This window comes from Xenopus laevis, chromosome 8L, assembly GCF_017654675.1.
Source record: "Xenopus laevis strain J_2021 chromosome 8L, Xenopus_laevis_v10.1, whole genome shotgun sequence".
NCBI lineage: Eukaryota > Metazoa > Chordata > Amphibia > Anura > Pipidae > Xenopus > Xenopus laevis.
The window spans coordinates 25304983-25323535 of NC_054385.1; the positions used below are offsets into that span (position 1 = coordinate 25304983).

An 18553-nucleotide genomic window follows, 5' to 3' on the forward strand; every position below is an offset into this window, starting at 1 on the left:
TACATCTCTTTTCCTACTGCTTTCCTGTGGGACAGGGAAAGGGTACTGTTCTTCGCCCCCCCCCCCATTGGCCCAGAAAGCTATTGATAGTATCAACCTTTCTGAGACCACTTCCATCCCTCTGCCAGATCACTGATACCACCCAGAGTTAAAAATTATGAAAAAAAGGAACCAAAACCAGAAAATCTGAAACCTGAATGGAATAGAACAGGCAACTGTTCACTAAACGGCTAGGGGTGTGCCCTTGTGCACCCTCCCTCCTTTGACAACACTTAGGGAGCAACTAATTTAAGGGAGAGGAAGGAAAAGAAGGAGAGGAGCAAAGAAACTCTCCAGCCAGAGATTGGCGCAGGGAAATATACCATCGACACGTAGTCAATGGGGGTGACCAAAAACTACTGAGGGGAGGGGTGGAGATACTAGAAGAACATCTAAAATCAGTCCCCAAAAATAAAGTATGGGTAACACTTTTTGGTTTAGTCATGCACCAAAAGTTGTGGTACTCTGTTCATTTGATGTAGAACTGTCTCTCTTGTAACAGTTTAGTCTGCACCTGAATTACTGAGCTGCCAGACTGAAACACCAGAAGCAGGAACATTCAACTTTAAACTGTAAATTAGATAAATAGATAATGGAAAGTAATTGAATAAAGTCATTATTTTTGGGGAACGATCTGAAAACAACTGAATGGAATAGAACAGGCAACTGTTCACTAAACGTCTAGGGGTGTGCCCTTGTGCACCCTCCCTCCTTTGACAACACTTAGGGAGCAACTAATTTGAGGGAGAGGAAGGAAAAGAAGGAGAGGAGCAAATAAACTCTCCAGCCAGAGATTGGCGCAGGGAAATATACCATCGACACGTAGTCAATGGGGGTGACCAAAAACTACTGAGGGGAGGGGTGGAGATACTAGAAGAACATCTAAAATCAGTCCCCAAAAATAAAGTATGGGTAACACTTTTTGGTTTAGTCATGCACCAAAAGTTGTGGTACTCTGTTCATTTGATGTAGAACTGTCTCTCTTGTAACAGTTTAGTCTGCACCTGAATTACTGAGCTGCCAGACTGAAACACCAGAAGCAGGAACATTCAACTTTAAACTGTAAATTAGATAAATAGATAATGGAAAGTAATTGAATAAAGTCATTATTTTTGGGGAACGATCTGAAAACAACTGAACTGAAAAAAGTGTTTGGAAGGTGAACAACCCCTTTAATTGCAAAAATATTATGCCATATATATATCACATCCTGTAGTAGATCATGTCAAGTCCTTACAGAAATAGTGGAAATGATCCTGTCATTAAACCCCTGCTGTTTGAGGAGTAAGGTCTCAAGTCCCAGGCTGTTAAATGGAATTTAAATGTAAAAATTTGGGTGGAACACGGGGCCTTTACTGGTTAGTTACAGGGATGGTAGTGGTGACTGAAAGGTTGATGAGATCCACAAACCAGGCCCTTCTGGGCCTACGGAGAGCAATTAGCAATGCCCTAACCCCTACCTGCTTAAGAATTCTACGTAGAAGAGGCAGGAAAGGGAAGATGTGAATGAAGTAGAATGGCCAGCTGTGAGGACAATGACCATGATTGTGTCTGGGTTTCTGAACCGAGACATGAAGTGGAGGAGCTTTAGGTTGGCCCTGAAATTGACTTTCAGGATTCCCCAGCAGGAGACAAGGTCCTGAAACACCTCCTGATAAAATAAATACAAGATAAAATAAGAAGAGGAAAAAATTCCTTAAAGTGGAGCTGTGTCCTCGTCCCATATCGACACTAAAATAAATAAATGGTATCAGCCTCCCAGGGAGTGTAGCCTGCTGGGGAAAGGTGGACCGGCCCCATGGAAGGGCTGTCAAAACCTTGGCCTTTCAGTGTCCTTTCTTTCCAGAAGGAGGAAAAAAAACCTCCAGTAAATGTATCCCTCTGAAATGAAAGAGCAGTAATACTTGACATGTGCTTCAAAACACTTTTTTTTAGTATTTTAGCAATTCATTTTATAGTCTATAAGTTCTAAACATGCTGCTAATGCAGTTCAGGATATATAGTGCTTTAACAATGGTTATTTGCAATACAAAGATTTTGATTCTATAATGGCCTCTGTGTCCAGCAGGGATTTTTTTTTATTTCCATGGTCAGCTGCCATGATTCTTCCATTCTTCCATTCACCATTTTTACCCCAGCTGCCTTTAGTAAATAATATACAGTACAATGTGAAAATGCACAAGTGAATACTTCTGTCAATCAGTTCAAGTGTGCCATAGGGATTACTTTTATTGATTTCTGTGGATGTTGTTACAAAAAATTGTATCTTATGTACTGCAACTCTCCTGTTACGGGTATGGCACACGCATATTTTTCAATGTTAATGTTCTCTCTGCGAGAGCCCTTCTTCATGAGCAGCTACCTTTCATCATGGTGAATGTGAAATGGCTACTCTATGGCTGCACTATAGCAAAGTCCATTCCCATCAAGTGGGTATCACATGGGAAAGTGGTAGTCAACTCAAGGCCTGTGCTTCATTGGCCTGAAGTATCATTCCTTCCACTGAATTATTTTGGTCGGAACCGGGGCAACACATACTAGTGTCCAAGGTAAGCCCCTGGCATTTCCTCCACCTCCTTCTAAGAGTGGGGACAGAGTTAGAGGAAGAAGAGACATGTGCCCAGGGTCCTAGCACCCTCCCCACTTTTATAGTTACATAGTTAAATTGGGTTGAAAAAAGACAAAGTCAAACCCCTCCAAATGAAAACCCAGCATCCATACACACACCCCTCCCTACTTTCACATAAATTCTATATACCCATACCTATACTAACTATAGAGTTTAGTATCATAATAGCCTTTTGATATCCTGTCTGTCCAAAAAATCATCCAAGCCATTCTTAAAGACATTAACTGAATCAGCCATCACAACATCACCCGGCAGTGCATTCCACAACCTCACTGTCCTGACTGTGAAGAACCACCTACGTTGCTTCAAATGAAATTTCTTTTCTTCTAGTCTAAAGGGGTGGACTCTGGTACGGTGATCCTCTTTATGGGTAAAAAGGTCCCCTGTTATTTGTCTATAATGTCCTCTAATGTACTTGTAAAGTGTAATCATGTCCCCTCGCAAGCGCCTTTTTTCCCGATAAAACAACCCCAAGGCACATGACTATTTTACCTACAACCTGATTTTGGTTGAAAACAACACTGTTGACTTGTAAATTCCTATGCCCAAGTCCAACCCATTTTTGCAAACCAGCCATAGCATCACCATAGAATAATTTATCACTGACTCCTATGACTTTATTTAATTTTTTTAGTTAGTCGTAAATGTTCCAGTTACACTTGTTATCTTTTGCTTCCCAGAATTTGATTTCAACACAGGACTCAGAGAGAAAATCAAACATTTATTTCCCTTAAATTAATATAATTTTGATTCTGATGTTCAGGGCAAAAATAAAAAAATTAAAATAATTTAAAAAAAAAAAGGAAACCATTTAAAACCAATTTACAGTTAGCAAATACATTAATACTGAACATACAGCATAAAAATAAGATGTAATTGAAAGAAATACTATACCACTAGTGTTACCCTTCCCATCCCTTAAATAAAATTCCCTACTTTCTTTCTCAAAATGAACATGACATTTTAATTAAAAACACAGTGAGGGAAAATTTTTCTCACAATAATTACAAGCTTGGAGCTGGCATGAAAATTAGGCTTTTTTTTTCCATTTTAAAAAGTTTTTTTTTTTTACTCATGAATTTTTCTTTAAATATGCAGGACGGCTTGTACAAAACTGTAAACTATTTTCAAGTTTATTTGTTCAATATTTTTTTTTCTCTTATCATTGTTAGTTTCTTTTTTTTTAATATTTTTACTAGTTTTTTTCAATTTTTTTTTTTTGCTTGATTAAACAGTGTTTGTGGTTTTTATTTGTCTCTTCGTAAAGGGGAGGGGAAATTGTATGGTGCACGTTCAAAAGGCAGCTGACGGAAGTTTGCGTAGTGTGGCATTTGGGATGACTTCTAGGGTTGAAGGAGGGAGGAGCTGGTGGAAGGTTACATTAAATTTAAGGGGTTTTGTTGTGTTAGATGCGTTTACCCATTGTCAGTTTTATTTAGAAAGGAACGGTAACTATTTTCCAGATCACAAAGTACTGTTTAGTGTAACCTTAAGAAGGCGTGTCATCATTGTGTTATATCAGTTTGTATTTTCCGTACCTAAAGGGAACATAGATATTGCACGTCTTACTATCCAATAGTTTAAGAAATATTTTTCCTAATTGTCCTTGTGTATGGTCACCAACCCATATCTATAGTTACCTTACACACCGTTTGGAAACGTCTTCCCATGTCGTCGACCTCTTTAAAACAAATTAGTAAGGAGACCATAAATAATTCCTTGCCTCCTCAATGACAGCAATCCAGAAGTTGGACTACAAATGCACAGATATGCTAAAGAATTTCAATAAAATGTGAGTTTTAGAAAGAATAGTAGAATGCTGTAAGATACATGCAACTGATTGCTTAGCAGAAGAGGTGATTGGCTGATATTTTTGAAGATAAAATTCATATTCATCAGCAAAATATACATTATTCTTTCTAATAATTTTTTCTATGTGCTCCGTTTTCAGACATCTGATTTCGAAATTAAGTTGGGGTTTTGCACTTCTTGAAACACTTATTATTGTTTCAGGTCAACGCACCTTTTTTTTTTAACATTTTCAGACATACTATAACCTCCTCCCTCTGTTTACCCATGGCATCCTGGGAAATACAGCTGTAACTTCCCTGAGAAAAGCATGACTTCAACTCCCCAAATCCTGCCCCTTCACAACAAATAGAAATAGTTTGTTCACTTTCCAACAGACACCAAAATAAAGAATGTCTGTTGAGACAACGTGTCACACCATGCCGAAAAGCATAATTGCAACCACCCAAATCCTGCCCCTTCACAACAACTAGAAATAGCTCATTCCATTTTCAACAGACACCAAAATAAAGAATGTCTGTTGAGACAATGCATCCCACCACACTTTGGTTGCTGGCTTGCCAGTTAGCAGGTAGAGGCCGCTCGTATATGCAGTTCTACACCCACACGATTTCCTGCCAGTTTTTAGTGGTTACTCAAAGATAACTCTTTAACTATTTTTTGTTTGTATTTTAGGGGTTTTTTTAACTTTTTTTCTTACAAAATGTCTAAACATTTCCTAAAAATGCAGCGGGGGGGTTGTTGGACAATTTCTCACTTCTTTGTTTTTTTTTTTAAATTTAATAATAGGTAATAACTGAAGGGATGAGTACATGCAGATAAGCTTAACGTGAAGAAAGGGAGAATTCAGTAAAAATCTGGAATATTCTGCTACTTCCTTGACTTGTTTTCTTGCTTGGCATAGAGGCCATTGACACTCAGCCACTTGAAAGGGGACCTCTTGGGCAGAAAATGTGATTAAAGAAAGTACAAACCACATTCTGTAGTTATCTAAGAACTTTTTTTTTATAATTTAGCATTCATGGCAGGGATGGTGAACAACTGTCCATAGATTGAACTTTCTTCTTCACTATAACCCCCTTCTTTTCTTTAAGACATAAAATTAACTCCCTAACAGTGTTATTTAGAACAGGCAATGGAGTTTACAAATTCCTTTTTACTTCTTTCCTCTCACCACACATTGTTTTTGGCACGTTAACCGAAAATGAAACCCGCAATTACACTAGTATGTGACATTAAATACAGTTCTTTTAATACCAGGGCCTCATTCTGCTTTTATGATCCATATGATTCAAGTAGCTCATACTATTTGCTGGAGTGAGGGTGCTAATAAAGATTATGTAAATGTGCTTATTCCTACAGGAAATTGTATAGTTCAAACTAGGTGAGAGATTTGACATTACAAAAAAAAAATATATACAAGATAATATAATAATAATACTATAATAATGTGAATGATCTATTCTGTGAAATCAGGCTTTCCTGTTACTTATAGAATAGAATAATGTTCTTATTCGCATATTTATAATGTATACTGGCCCCTTTACTGGCCAGTATACTGGCCGGATTTAAAGTGAGGGAGCCCGGAGGCCTCGGTCCTCCAGCGTCCCTCCCAACGGATCACGCGCATTCATTCTTCTAACCGGAGCACTAGCGCCTAGTGGCTAGTGCTCCGGCATTAAACGAATCAGTTGTGAGGCTGGGCCCCTTAATTCATGCTTCCATAGCCTTTGCAGCCTGCTATTAGACCGTATTCATCTTTCTGAACCATCTACCAACCAACCTTATTGTGTTGGCATTACCAAAGTAGTGGCATCAATTATTTTAGAATGAGAAATTCTGCTCTCTATTCTGGTCCAATATTTTAAAACTGAGGGGATCTAAAAGAGAAACACTGGGGAATTTTTTTGAAGATGGATATTAATACTATACAGGCAATTCTAAGGTGTACACAATGCAAACTCAGAATAATCCTCATGCATTTCCTGAAAGGGATCCCCCACCAAAGCTGAATAAAATAAAATGTAATTCCAAGCAACTAATATACTAACTAAAAACACATGTCCAGTGTTTTTAAAGCTATTTGTAAATGTAATTACCATTGAAACCCGTTGTTTGTTTATTCTTTTCTCTTCTCTTATTTGTAACTGTAAATCCAATGGAAAGCAGGTTTGTTTATGCTTTTCTCTTTGGGTTTTACCTTTATATCAATGTAAAAAGGAGTCCGTTCTCCCCCTAATCTGTGGGTTTGCAACATTATTTCAGGAGTGGAGAGTGTAGGGAATAAGTGAAGGAAGTTACTGCTTTCAGTAACAATTACATTATTATAACTTTAAAAACCATCAAAATGTTTAAAGGATGTCTTTAAGGAATGTTATATATTTGTTGGTCTCTGATTTCTGGTCTCATGAGAAAATGTAAAAATGATGTATAGCAGGGGTGTGTTCATATTGTCTGGTTTTAGAAGACTTTTACTGTATGTAGAATTAGAGAGGTATTGTTCAGTTTATACCACCTTACTTAAACCTTACCTGTTGCTTTATATGGATTATTTTGTTCATTTAAGACAACGAATATTCATTTCAGTACCCTTTGTTCAATCCATGCTAAGTAACAGGTAAATTCGTGAGATCACAACATTCTACACAGAACCATAACCCTTGTTTAGGATAATCCTATACTGAAATATTGATGCAGTCTAAGTTAGCTGTGGGATAGGTTAAATTTGTAATTTGTTGTTGGTTGGTTGGCTAGGAGCATTCTAATGATTTTTGCATGCAGCATCTCATACTATGAACATATGAAGAGTCATAGACTTATGGACTTTCACTCTTGGTTAATTAGGGTGTCTAAACTATATTTTAGTCTGGTCATTAACCACTTGACAGCTGAAGGATCATAATGCTAGTAGGTGTCTGCTACACTCACATTTCTTGCCTACAAAAAGATATTATGATTTTTTGCTTTTTTTCTCTTTTATTGAATTATTATACATATACTAGGAGCCAGGAAAAAGGTAGATGACATGTCAAAAGTGGAGGCTTTAAGAGATGGACTCTTTAGATTTAGATTCCCCATTGTTAAAGGGTCCTCCACATTCTGTCAGGTACAGCACCCATATGTTATAATTCTAACATAGGGCTTTTCCTTACAGATGACCCTACAGACTAAATCATAAAATTTTGAGGGGCTGTAAAATAAGCATATATGCAATGTACAATCTTATTGGAGAGGTTCCTTAACCAAGAGGAAGCTCCAGTTGCAAAAACTACTGTGCAATGTAGTGGGTTGTCCTGCAGGCTCATGCTTAGTGCAGTAGAAAAGCTAAGCTGAAAGCTATGGTATAACCATGAGATACCTAAACATTTTGTCAGGATAGCTATTCTCCTGAACTAAACCCATTTCAGGAGGATTTTTGAAACTGGTTTTGGATAGCCACACCCCCATTCATATCAGTCCATGCCCACTGGACCAAACAGCAATGATGAATATTTATATAAAACGGAATATGCAAGCTGAGTTCGTAACTCAAAAACCAAAAAAAAGTGGCTCTTTAGTCTAATTAGTAAAACAAATGAGCAAATATAAATTCTGAAACAAAACATTAAGTTAGCCTGGGGAGCCCTATTTGTTTTTGTTAATTCTTAATTCAAAGGCACCTTTCACAGCAAAAATGAAACTGGGTAAATAGGCTATGCAAAATAAAAATTTGTTTGATATAGTTAGCCAAAAATGTCATCTATAAAAGCTGGAGTAAATGGATTACGTCTAACGTAATAGCCAGAACAATACCTCCTGCTTTGTAGCTCTCTACCTTGTTACCAGTTAGACATCCATTCACTCCAGCCATAATAGATTCCATTTTTGGCTAACTATATCAGAAACACATTTTACTTCGCACAGCTTATTTTTACACTGAACTGTTCCTTTAAGTTTAAGAACAGTTTCGTAATTAATAACCCTTCATAATAGATTTCAAACACATATTACGGTAAATAAAGCCCATATTTTTGTGGACATTTGCACATATAACGTAAAAATGAACTGATTTTCTCATATATAGTAACATTCAAAGCACGGGATAAACTGCTGTTTTGAAGGAAATTAGTGGCAAAAAAAAACCAATGCATTAGAACAGGAAGAGAAGTGAAATCCAGAAAAGTGTAATCAGGGAACATAATATCGGGGTTTGACTGTACATTGCAAAAGAGCTTTTTACATTCCTCACAACATATGTAAATATAATTATATTGTTTTTCCTTCAATTTTTTTGTTTTAAAAAAATTGGACACATGACTCATTCTTATCTTAAGGAAGTGTTTCCATTAAAATGAATTTTTTTATACAAATAATGTTTTTTTTTACAGTTCTGAGGTATTTGATGTTATATGGGGAACCTTACCTTTGCAATGCTTCAGAAATAAACAAATGGGCTAGAGTCAAATTTTCTCTACTTCTTCCCCTGTAAGCTGACATGAGACTATTGTAGCCTGTTGCACCACCTGCTTCTTCAACTAGCTTTATATTTCATTCGATTGAAAGCTTTCTTGCAAAATCAAATCCAATTTCTCACAAGAATACCCAAGTATCATATCCATACAGAGATGCAAGGTTTGTCAAGGCAGAGTTCCTCTATGAATTGTGAATATGAAGTGAAACTCAGCCAGTGGACAGTAATGTAGCTAAACAGGGTCAGGCCCGGGTGCGTGCCGTGCACCCCCGGTAGTTATGCCCCTGCCAGTGGGTTAGAGGAGGATAGGGGTTGCCACCTTTTCTGGAAAAAAATACCTTCCTATATATTAACATTTTTTCCCCTATTAATAACATTGGGATCAACCACCATTTTTACCAGCCAGGTCGGTAAAATACCAGCCAGGTGGCAACCCTATATATGGATGACAATTTACAGTGAGAAGCACTAGGGGCCACTGACAAGCCACACCTGCAAAACAAAGGGGTACAAAGCATTTTTCTCTTTCAAATGGAAAGATACATTAACAGAGATCACCTCTACTTTGGGAGATACCTGATCTCAGAGGGGGTAGGAAGTAGACCTCTTACATTCCTTATCCTTCCCGCCATTAGGTTGCCAATCTAACAATACCAAAGTATTTCAGAAAGGGTTGAACAATATTCTACAGAACATTCTGTTACATTTGTTATTGAGTAGCCCTACTTCTCTGATTCACTGTTTCAAGGGATGCACCCTACATGAACGCAAGGTTTGGAAAATGTAATGTTTGCCGTCTGTGGTATAAAGCCAAGGACCTTTAAATCCATACACATGCAGAGGTTTGCAGTCCGACCTCCTCTGTCCATTCTGCTGAATTTTTCTTTTGAGGCATAGAATGTATTTTTTTTGTGATTTCCAAAACTCAACTGAGGGTTGCAAAGAAATTACAAAATATCTTTTTCTGCAGATGAAGCAGAAAGCTTAGATGTCATTGTGTAAACACTTTCATTCATCTTCTGCTTGAAGGAAATGCTAAGGCTAGGATGTGTTTTTACACTGGGATGAAGCAGAGTAAGGACTTTTGTAAGCATTCCATCCTAAAAGACATATTAAGACTTAAGACCTTCTTAAAAAGTTAGCAGTTGAACTTTTGAACGTTAAAGCATATCCCAAGACAAATAGATGTCTCTTCAAATTAGATAAAAGAATATAATTATATTTAGAAAAAGAAAAAAAATAGTTGATGGTCATCTCCCTTCCTGCATTCAGCCATAATAATTTAGCCAGCCAACCAGTTGCTTGGACTTGGACCAATTGCCACCAAATCTGTAAAAAGCCACATTTTTAATGGCCTTACATCAATGTATTTGAATCGATAATTAGCATTAAGTTGCCAATATACAGCTCAGAATGAGGCAATTCCTAGCGACTGAAAACATTCCAACACCTTCCATTTTACAATTTTAATTAAAAATATTTCACTGGTCTCTCTTTGGTGCAATCTGACTAAGTTTGCCTCTGAAAGAAATCCTTGGAAATAATAGGATAGTCCAAACCATAGCTTGAGAACAGAGAATTTGGGTGCTAAGTCTTAAGTCTAAAACTCGTTGAAAACATCATAAATAATTAGTATTAATTTGTTCATATATGTACATATATTATACCATGTAAATATATATATGCCATGTTTGCTTTCTATTTAAGATGATTAAAAACACAGTTGTTTCTTTACAATGATGATGCCCCCTCCCTCAATGGGCCAGGTGTGGACAACGAGGCAAGACAATCTTTAAAACTGAAGCATTTATAATAATAGTAAGAAGATATGAAACCATATCTGCACAGGGGTTCTAAGATGTTTGGTTCATCCTGAAAAACATGGAATGCGCTGTCCTACAGGGAACCCTATAATGTTAATGTGTTCTACAAGAATAAAAAAACTTTTGCCTCAACCCTAGTTCATATAAAGAGATTAAAGTTAATCTCTTTGTAGGGTTGTCCATTCCTACTGTAGTTCCTGCACATGTGTTTTCATGTCCTGAGTGATGTGATTTGGCACTAGATTTGGCACTAGTTTTGGCAAAGTTAACTCGATGCTGAATATTTAAAGATGGATACTTTTTCATTGCTGCTCTCATTACAAAATCTACAACTAAATGCATGAGTAGTTTATTGATATAGCTTGTGTTTTAAGGCAAAGAAGAGGAAAGACTGACATATTTCGCCTGTTCACGGGGTGGTTTTGGATAACATTAATTTTCTGACAGAAGCAGAAATAATCATCTATAAAATTAGTAAGAATGGGGTGACTGTGATTTATACAGACCAATAATGGGGGTTGTAATTAACATCCCTATAATAGATGCCTAAAGAAGCAACCAATTTGTGTGTAAATTGCAATAATATGCATATGTGTAAGTGATACATAATTACTATGATAGATGCAACTTCACAACAGCCTAATAACCCATCACTAACAAGTATTAGTATTATTTGTTTAAGTACTGATGATGTTTTATGCAAAACTTTATAGATAAAGTTTAGTCACTCAAATCAATCTATGTCCCAGCCAGGGCCGCTCCTGCCCTGAGGAAAGGTGGCAGAGAGCAGACAGTTACCAGGGTTGGCAAAAAGCTGCCTCCTGTAACTTTAAGAGCTGGATTTCTGTTATTAGAACTGAAATTAGACTCTGCTAGTACAGTGAGCGATATAGTGCAGCCCTCCTTTGATACGTTCCAATGCTGAAGTTTTAAGCTGCAGCCACAGGATCGCCTCTGGTCCCAGGAAAATGTACAATCTGATTCCCCTAGCACAGGCCAATTTCTTAGAAGCCAAGAGAAAATATAAAATATAAAAAACTCCCCAGAAAATGTCCACAACAATGCCAACCACTAATATGTTTTAATCATACTATTGATGTAAGACCGGGGGTCCCCGACCATTTTTACTTGTGAGCCACATAAAAATGCAAAAAGAGTTGTAAGAGCAACACAAACATGAAAATGGTTCTTGGGTGGGGGGTGCCAAATAAGGGCTGTGATTGACTATTTGGTAGCCCCTATGTGAACTGGCAGTCTACAGGAGGCTCTGTTTGGCATTTCACTTGGTTTTTATGCAAACAAAACTTGCCTACAAACATGCAACTCAAAAATAAGCACTTGCTTTCAGGCAGCTGGGAGCAACATCCAAGGGGTTGATGATCATCATGTTACTCACAAGCCACAGGTTGGGCTAGACTAATGAAAGCAACTATATGAGTGGTTCTATAGGTCACTGCACTGCTGCAAATATTCATCTATAATGGGTAAAAGGGCAGTTGGGGTTTATGAAATGATAACTTCAGTTTGAGTAATGTTTAAGAGCAAGGCAAAGCTGATTGTGACAGTAAATTGAAGCTGATACATGTTGAATATGGCATAAAATAGAGGGGGTTAGGTTACAGTTTCAGGAATCTTCCACCCAGACCCTTTGAAGAATCTTAAAACTTTGACAATTAAGCTTTTGCATGGCAATGTCTACCAACATAGAGACGCTTACTCTCAACAAGTAGATGTAGACTTTACTAGGGTATCAAACTTGATTTTTTGGATAAATGGGTGAATGTACATAAATGCAGTAGTGAAATATTAATGTGCTTGCTTCTAATGGCAAACAATTATTACATCTGTTTAGCTATAACTGTTCTCATTGTTATTGTGGTTTTTAGGGAACACTTTCATGCTCTAGAGATGCAATTATGTGACTAATACCGCAGAAGAAAAAGAGGTGTCATGTTTTCACCTTTATATACAAACTAGGATAACATCTACAGCACAGAGGGACTATATCACTACATGCTAATATAGTGTGTGCAATAGTTTCCCTGATTTAAGACGTTTTTAGATCAGTTACTTCCTTTAGTGGACAAAATCAGTAACATAAACATGGTTCCAATCTTTAAAAATATAATCCGATGGTAAAAAAAAGTTTTTTGTAAGATATTCTTTGAAGGAGACTAATAGCTTCTCCGTCTCCTTCTATAAAAGTGAATGTGATGCTTCAAGCTTATGGAGACCAGAATGTAACTTGGGGGTACCAATACAGTATAAATTGGAATAACAGACTATTCTGCCATTGATCATGTACATATAACAGGGTGCATCAAAAGAAAGAGGTTGACATATCAGTTATTTAGAGACTGCTACGCATTCATGAGCAAGACACTGTAAAACAAGTTGCTACTAACCACAATGTTTTCAATAGATTTAAATGGACCCTGTCCAGCAGGATTTTAAAGGTGAAAGGGATGCAATAAATTTGGAATATAAACTGAATATCATTTTGCCATTGTAGAATCTCGAAAAGTAATGACGAGGGGTATAATTTAGCCTCTCAGGGACCATAACCGATCTAGAACTAAAGATAACCCTGCTCCCCTATAGTTAGTAACAAATGTTGCAAGCAAACATGAGTATCCTTCAACTTTTAGAGGTTTTTGAAGTGAGACTGTGGGTGCCAGTTGATGTACTGTACCATAGCTATTAGATTCCAGTTTCTTTTCTACTGGCCACCTTTTGTGTTCGTCTAGTCTTGTGAAGCATTCTCTGCTATAAGATTTTCATGATTTTACCTGATTTTGCTTGATCTGGCATCACCAAATTTGGCACTATGTTTATTTGAAAACATAAAATAATTTCTGCTTTAAATCACATTTAATTGTCAACCTGCTCTAACTGACTGCTCTGACAATTGAACTCACTATACAATCAGCTTCTTTAAATGCCTACCCCCAACATATAAGATACAGTGAAACCTCAATTTTATATGATTTTAAAGGGGTAAAACCTTTGAGTTAACTTTCAGTATGAGGTAGAGAGTGAACATTTGCAATTGGTTTTAATTTTTATTGTTTGTGGCTTTTGAGTTTGAGTTCAGGGAGGGCCTGAATGGAAAGATAAGTAATAAAAAGTAGCAATAACAATAAATTTGTAGCCTTACAGAGAATTTGTGTTTTAGATGTGGTCAGTGATCCCCAATTGAAAACTAGAAAGAGTCAGAAGAAAAAGGCAAATAATTGAAAAACTATAAAAAAAAACAAAAAATGACGATCAATTGAAACGTTGCATAGAATTGACCATTATATAACATACTGGGGGTTATTTATAAACATTGGGCAAATTTGCACCTGGGCAGTAACCCATAGCAACCAATCAGTGATTAGCTTTTTTTCAGCCAGCTGTAGGGTGAACACTGAAAGCAATCATCTGATTGGCTGCTATGGGTTACTGCCCAGGTGCAAATTTGCCCAGTGTTTATAAATAACCCCCACTAAATGTTAACTTAAAGGTGAACCACCCTTTAACTTTCCCCTCATTTTACATCTTTTATTTGTGGTCCCACCAAATTATCCCGGATTTTTACTCCATTTTTTTCTGGAATAAAAACGTAAAACGAGGCTTCTTCTGTATATCTTTCCCCTTATAGTTTATTATATTTAATTGCTAATTTGTTGGATAGTGATAAAGGCTCTTGTAGGACGTTCATCAAAGTAAAGGACAAAATGACATTATAGAATAAATTGATATATTAAATTTTTTGTTTTCTGTGGAATAAGTCAAAATGTGTGTGGGGGTATGTGTTGAGGGTAAGTTTAAGAGGGTTATTTATTAAAGTTCGAATGCCAAAAGCTTGAGAAAATTAAATTTTTCGAGATCTTTTATACCTCGAGGATGGAAAAAGTCTGAATCTGAAATCCGGCATCTCAGAGGTTGTATATAAATCAATGGGAGAGGTCCCTATCTTGTTTGGAAGTTTCTGTGGTCTGCACTGAAATTAGCCTAAAAATCTGACTATCTCAGACTTTTCAGCCACAAATTCGAAAAATTTGGGCTTTTCGGGAAACAGCCTAAAAAAAACTAGCGATTCAGAAAAAAACTCAGAAAAGATTATACAATTTGGATTTTCGTTCGATTTTATCGTGTTTGTCCCTGATCCGATTAAATCTTGGTTTTTCTTATTAATAAACATGGTCACATCATGGATTCCAGATTGGTTGGACTTTTTTAATTGAAATACTAATTTATATATAAATTTGGATAAATAAGGCCCTACATCTAATGAAATAATATTTTTAAAAATTAAGTGATAGTTATTAAGTTATAGTTACTTATGACTGCAAATGTCACAGTGGCATACAGAGAAAATAGATAAGATGATACCGTCATTTTGGCAGAATGTGAAACAGCTATGGACATGTAGAATTACCCAGTAAGTGAAAAAGGTATGTCAGTTTCTAATATGCAGTCCAATATTAGGTTTAACATCTGTTCCATCTGCCCATGAACATACTGAAGTAGGACTAGAACTGTGAGTGCTTTACAGATTATTTCCCTATTCATTTTATCCTTTGTAGTTCTATCCTGAAATAATTTAGTGCTGGATAATAACAGGTTTGTATGTCTTTTTGTGTTGCCTTTTGTTCTGCCTATTACAATTCAATGTCTATATCTGGTATATTAATATTACATTAGCATTCAAGTTTTCTATTTTTTTTTTCAAGTCATGGCTCCATATTTTAAATTCTCAGACAATGCTAGATCCAGAACTAATTTCACATTTGGTTGTATGTTTATTTCAGGAACGGTTCTAGCTCTGTTGTAGATTTGGCACCTCTCGTTTCCCTGAGCCAATGTGGTTTAATCTTGGCACTTTATGTATTTGACTTACAGTTTATATGTTCGGTGTTAACACTACTTTAGGTTCTACAAACACTGTAGATTAGTACTAGTATTTTCTTCTAGGACAAATGCAAAAAAAAGTCATATTCAGACAGTTCACTGTCAAGTTTTAGAACTTTCCATTCGTTAAGTGCAGAACCGAATTGTGACAGTTCAAGCTGAGCATGCTCTTTCGATTCTTTATGCTTGTATTAACTATTGCTTTCAAAATTTGGCAATTGCATTTTAGTAAAAATACCTACAATAGGAAATGTCTTATATTTTACATTCAATTCTTTACTGTACTCTTTGTTTTCATGGAAGAGCACATATATATATATATATATCCTTTATTTTATTGGATCTCAATTGAACAAGTGTTTTAGAATAAAATACTTTTGAAAGTATTCCTGGGTTCCTTATAATTTTACCTTTTAATCTAATTTTAGTTAAATGTTGGCACATCTGTAAGTAGGCCATCTCCTGTTCCCTGTTGTTTTTTTGTTTTTTTAAATAATTTTGGCACTCCTTAAGTGACAATTCAAGATTCAGTCCATTTTCATATTCTCTGTTTGAACAAATCTGAGGGTAGCATTTTCAAAAGTAAAATGTAGCAGACACAAATCCCTCAGAGAAGGTGTGCAAACTGATATAGATTGTGCTGCAGAGAGATGTATTGCTCCACAGAGCTTTCATCTGCATGCAAGTACAAACTGCTCTGCACCAGACACACACATATATACAGTATAGCTCTGCAGCAAATTTAGCAATGAAAGTGTAAAGGTTTCTAACCGGCATTTATAAAACATTATCTTTCCATTTCCCCATTCCCCACATTCACCTTTCCTTCTTTCCTGTATTTACTCCCTGAATGATCTTTCTTACATAAAGGCTTGTTTTAATCCTGCTAATAGTAAAGTCTTCAGAAAGAAGTTTCCCCAACTAATATCCCAAATAATTAAAAAATAAAACAAACAAAACAGAAAAAAACTAATCGCTTTCTCCATTTGCAGGCAAAAAAGTGGGAATTTGGTGAAAAAATATGGCAAAAAAGTGCAATTCTCCTGCCCCCTCCCTCCAGGATATAGTGAATCCTTCCCTCCTCGGTACAAAAATCAAACCATGAAGCAGGAGGGGGTGAGAGACTCCAGCAAAGCTTGTGTCCTGTGGCAGGATTGTGGGTGCGCGGTTCAGGGGGGAAGGTGGGGCAATGGAAAAGCCTCAGTTGACGTAGTACATCCAGTACACCAGGTTAAAAAATCCAAAGGTGATGGGGAAAATGATCCTGGACCATTTGTCGATGGTACTGACATCTGTTAGGTCTGGGATCTTAAGCTTTAATTTGGAGGAGCGTCGCCGAAGGCGGCAGTTGGCACGTCCACGGGCGGCTGTCATGGGCACATGGCGCTCCAAGGGTGTGTGGCCAAAGCCATCTCCCCTTGAGGTTAGCTGCTTGCGGAACTGGATCCCTGAGGTGTCATACGACAGGACTGAGTTCCGGGAATCACCCAGACTGCTTCCCATTTCAGCTGACATTAACTCACTGCTCATATCGAGGGTGCTCAGAAGAATATTCCCGTAGGGGTCAACCTATGTAAGAGAGAGACAGTTATAAGTTTTCCCCAATATATTCAAAAGCAGGGACAAAACCTTTGCTTGAATTCTTTCTTCCTGCCCCATCACAAGTTGGCCATTTATTTATAAGTCAATTGCTGCTTCATTGAGTTGGTAAGTATTTGGCTCCAAATAAGCCCTTGCACCCACAGGCGCTCTCTCTGGCTCCTTCTAATAAGGGGCGTGCATGTAGATGCCCATGGGCTGCCTCTCATTTGGCAGGGGCAAGATATGATCACTTGCATAGCAGATACATTAGATACTTCAAGACAGTGGATGGCATTTTATTAAGTGAGAAAATACAAGGTTACTGACATTAGCTCTTAGCACAAAGTTGATTCAAAGACCAATTGCCATCTAGGAGCCAGGATGGAATTATGTCCCACTCTGTATCAAACCTGAGAGGCATTATGACTATGCTATTTATTCTCAATAAAAATATATGCCCAATGGCTGCAAATATGTGTGAGCGATGTGTCTATACAGGAATTAATACTCCTCTGTGTCCTCTTACAGTCTCCAGATAATGAATAGAGTCTGTTCAATCAACTGTATAAAGTTTAACATGTTTGTAAAAAGAATAGTCATTACTTCTCCAAGTTTATAGTCCAGTTCTCCAAGGCCACACACACCAGTCCTATTTTGTGTTCCACTTGTAGCTCCCACAACATTCAAACGGTAGCACAAGTAATGTAACAAATATAAATGAATAAAATCACACTCAAATTTGTATTTTGGCCTTACAAACAACCCCTTAAATGTTCTTACTGTTTATTACGTGTTTAAGACAGTCCCCCACAAGTAAATGCTCATAATCTACAAATCTTCTTCCTGGGATCAACTTGTTTCCCACGAATGTCTATAAGTGATCCTAAAATGTCTTTCCCAGGGCCACATGGGATCATCACTGCCAACAGCCAAGCTTCACCCACTTAAAAAATAACTACCCAAATTGTACTGACAGTGTTTACAATGACTCGACTGAACATTTAATTCCAATGTTTTTTCTTAAAAATATAAAAGAACAATATTTAGGATTGCAGTACAGGGCAAACTGGCACTTTTCAGGGGGCTTTATACAGAGTAGTAGCAGTATCTACTGCCATGTATTAGGAGTATATGGTTAATTTAGTCAACACTATATTTGCAATAAGGCCACACTATTTAAAGGAGAACTAAAACTTAACTTAATAAATAGGGCAGAAATGTTGTACATTATGTTATGGGCTTTCATACCAGCCCAAGGGAACTACATCCCTTAAGCAGTAAAGATCTGTCCTTCCCAGTAGCTCCCCATTTTCTTTTCTGCTGATT

The 18553-nt window shown here is 37.0% G+C and overlaps 1 protein-coding gene across 1 annotated transcript in view; it reads right to left on the minus strand.

Moving 5' to 3' along the window:
- Nucleotides 1-14274: 14274 nt before the first annotated feature.
- The window catches only part of LOC108698283 (gamma-aminobutyric acid receptor subunit beta-4), a 65571-nt gene continuing 61292 nt past the window's right edge, over nucleotides 14275-18553 (minus strand). The window contains exon 9 of the mRNA XM_018229654.2: nucleotides 14275-17215. Within this exon, the coding sequence (XP_018085143.1) occupies nucleotides 16847-17215 (369 nt within the window). The 3' untranslated portion in view covers nucleotides 14275-16846. The remainder of the gene's footprint in view (nucleotides 17216-18553) is intronic.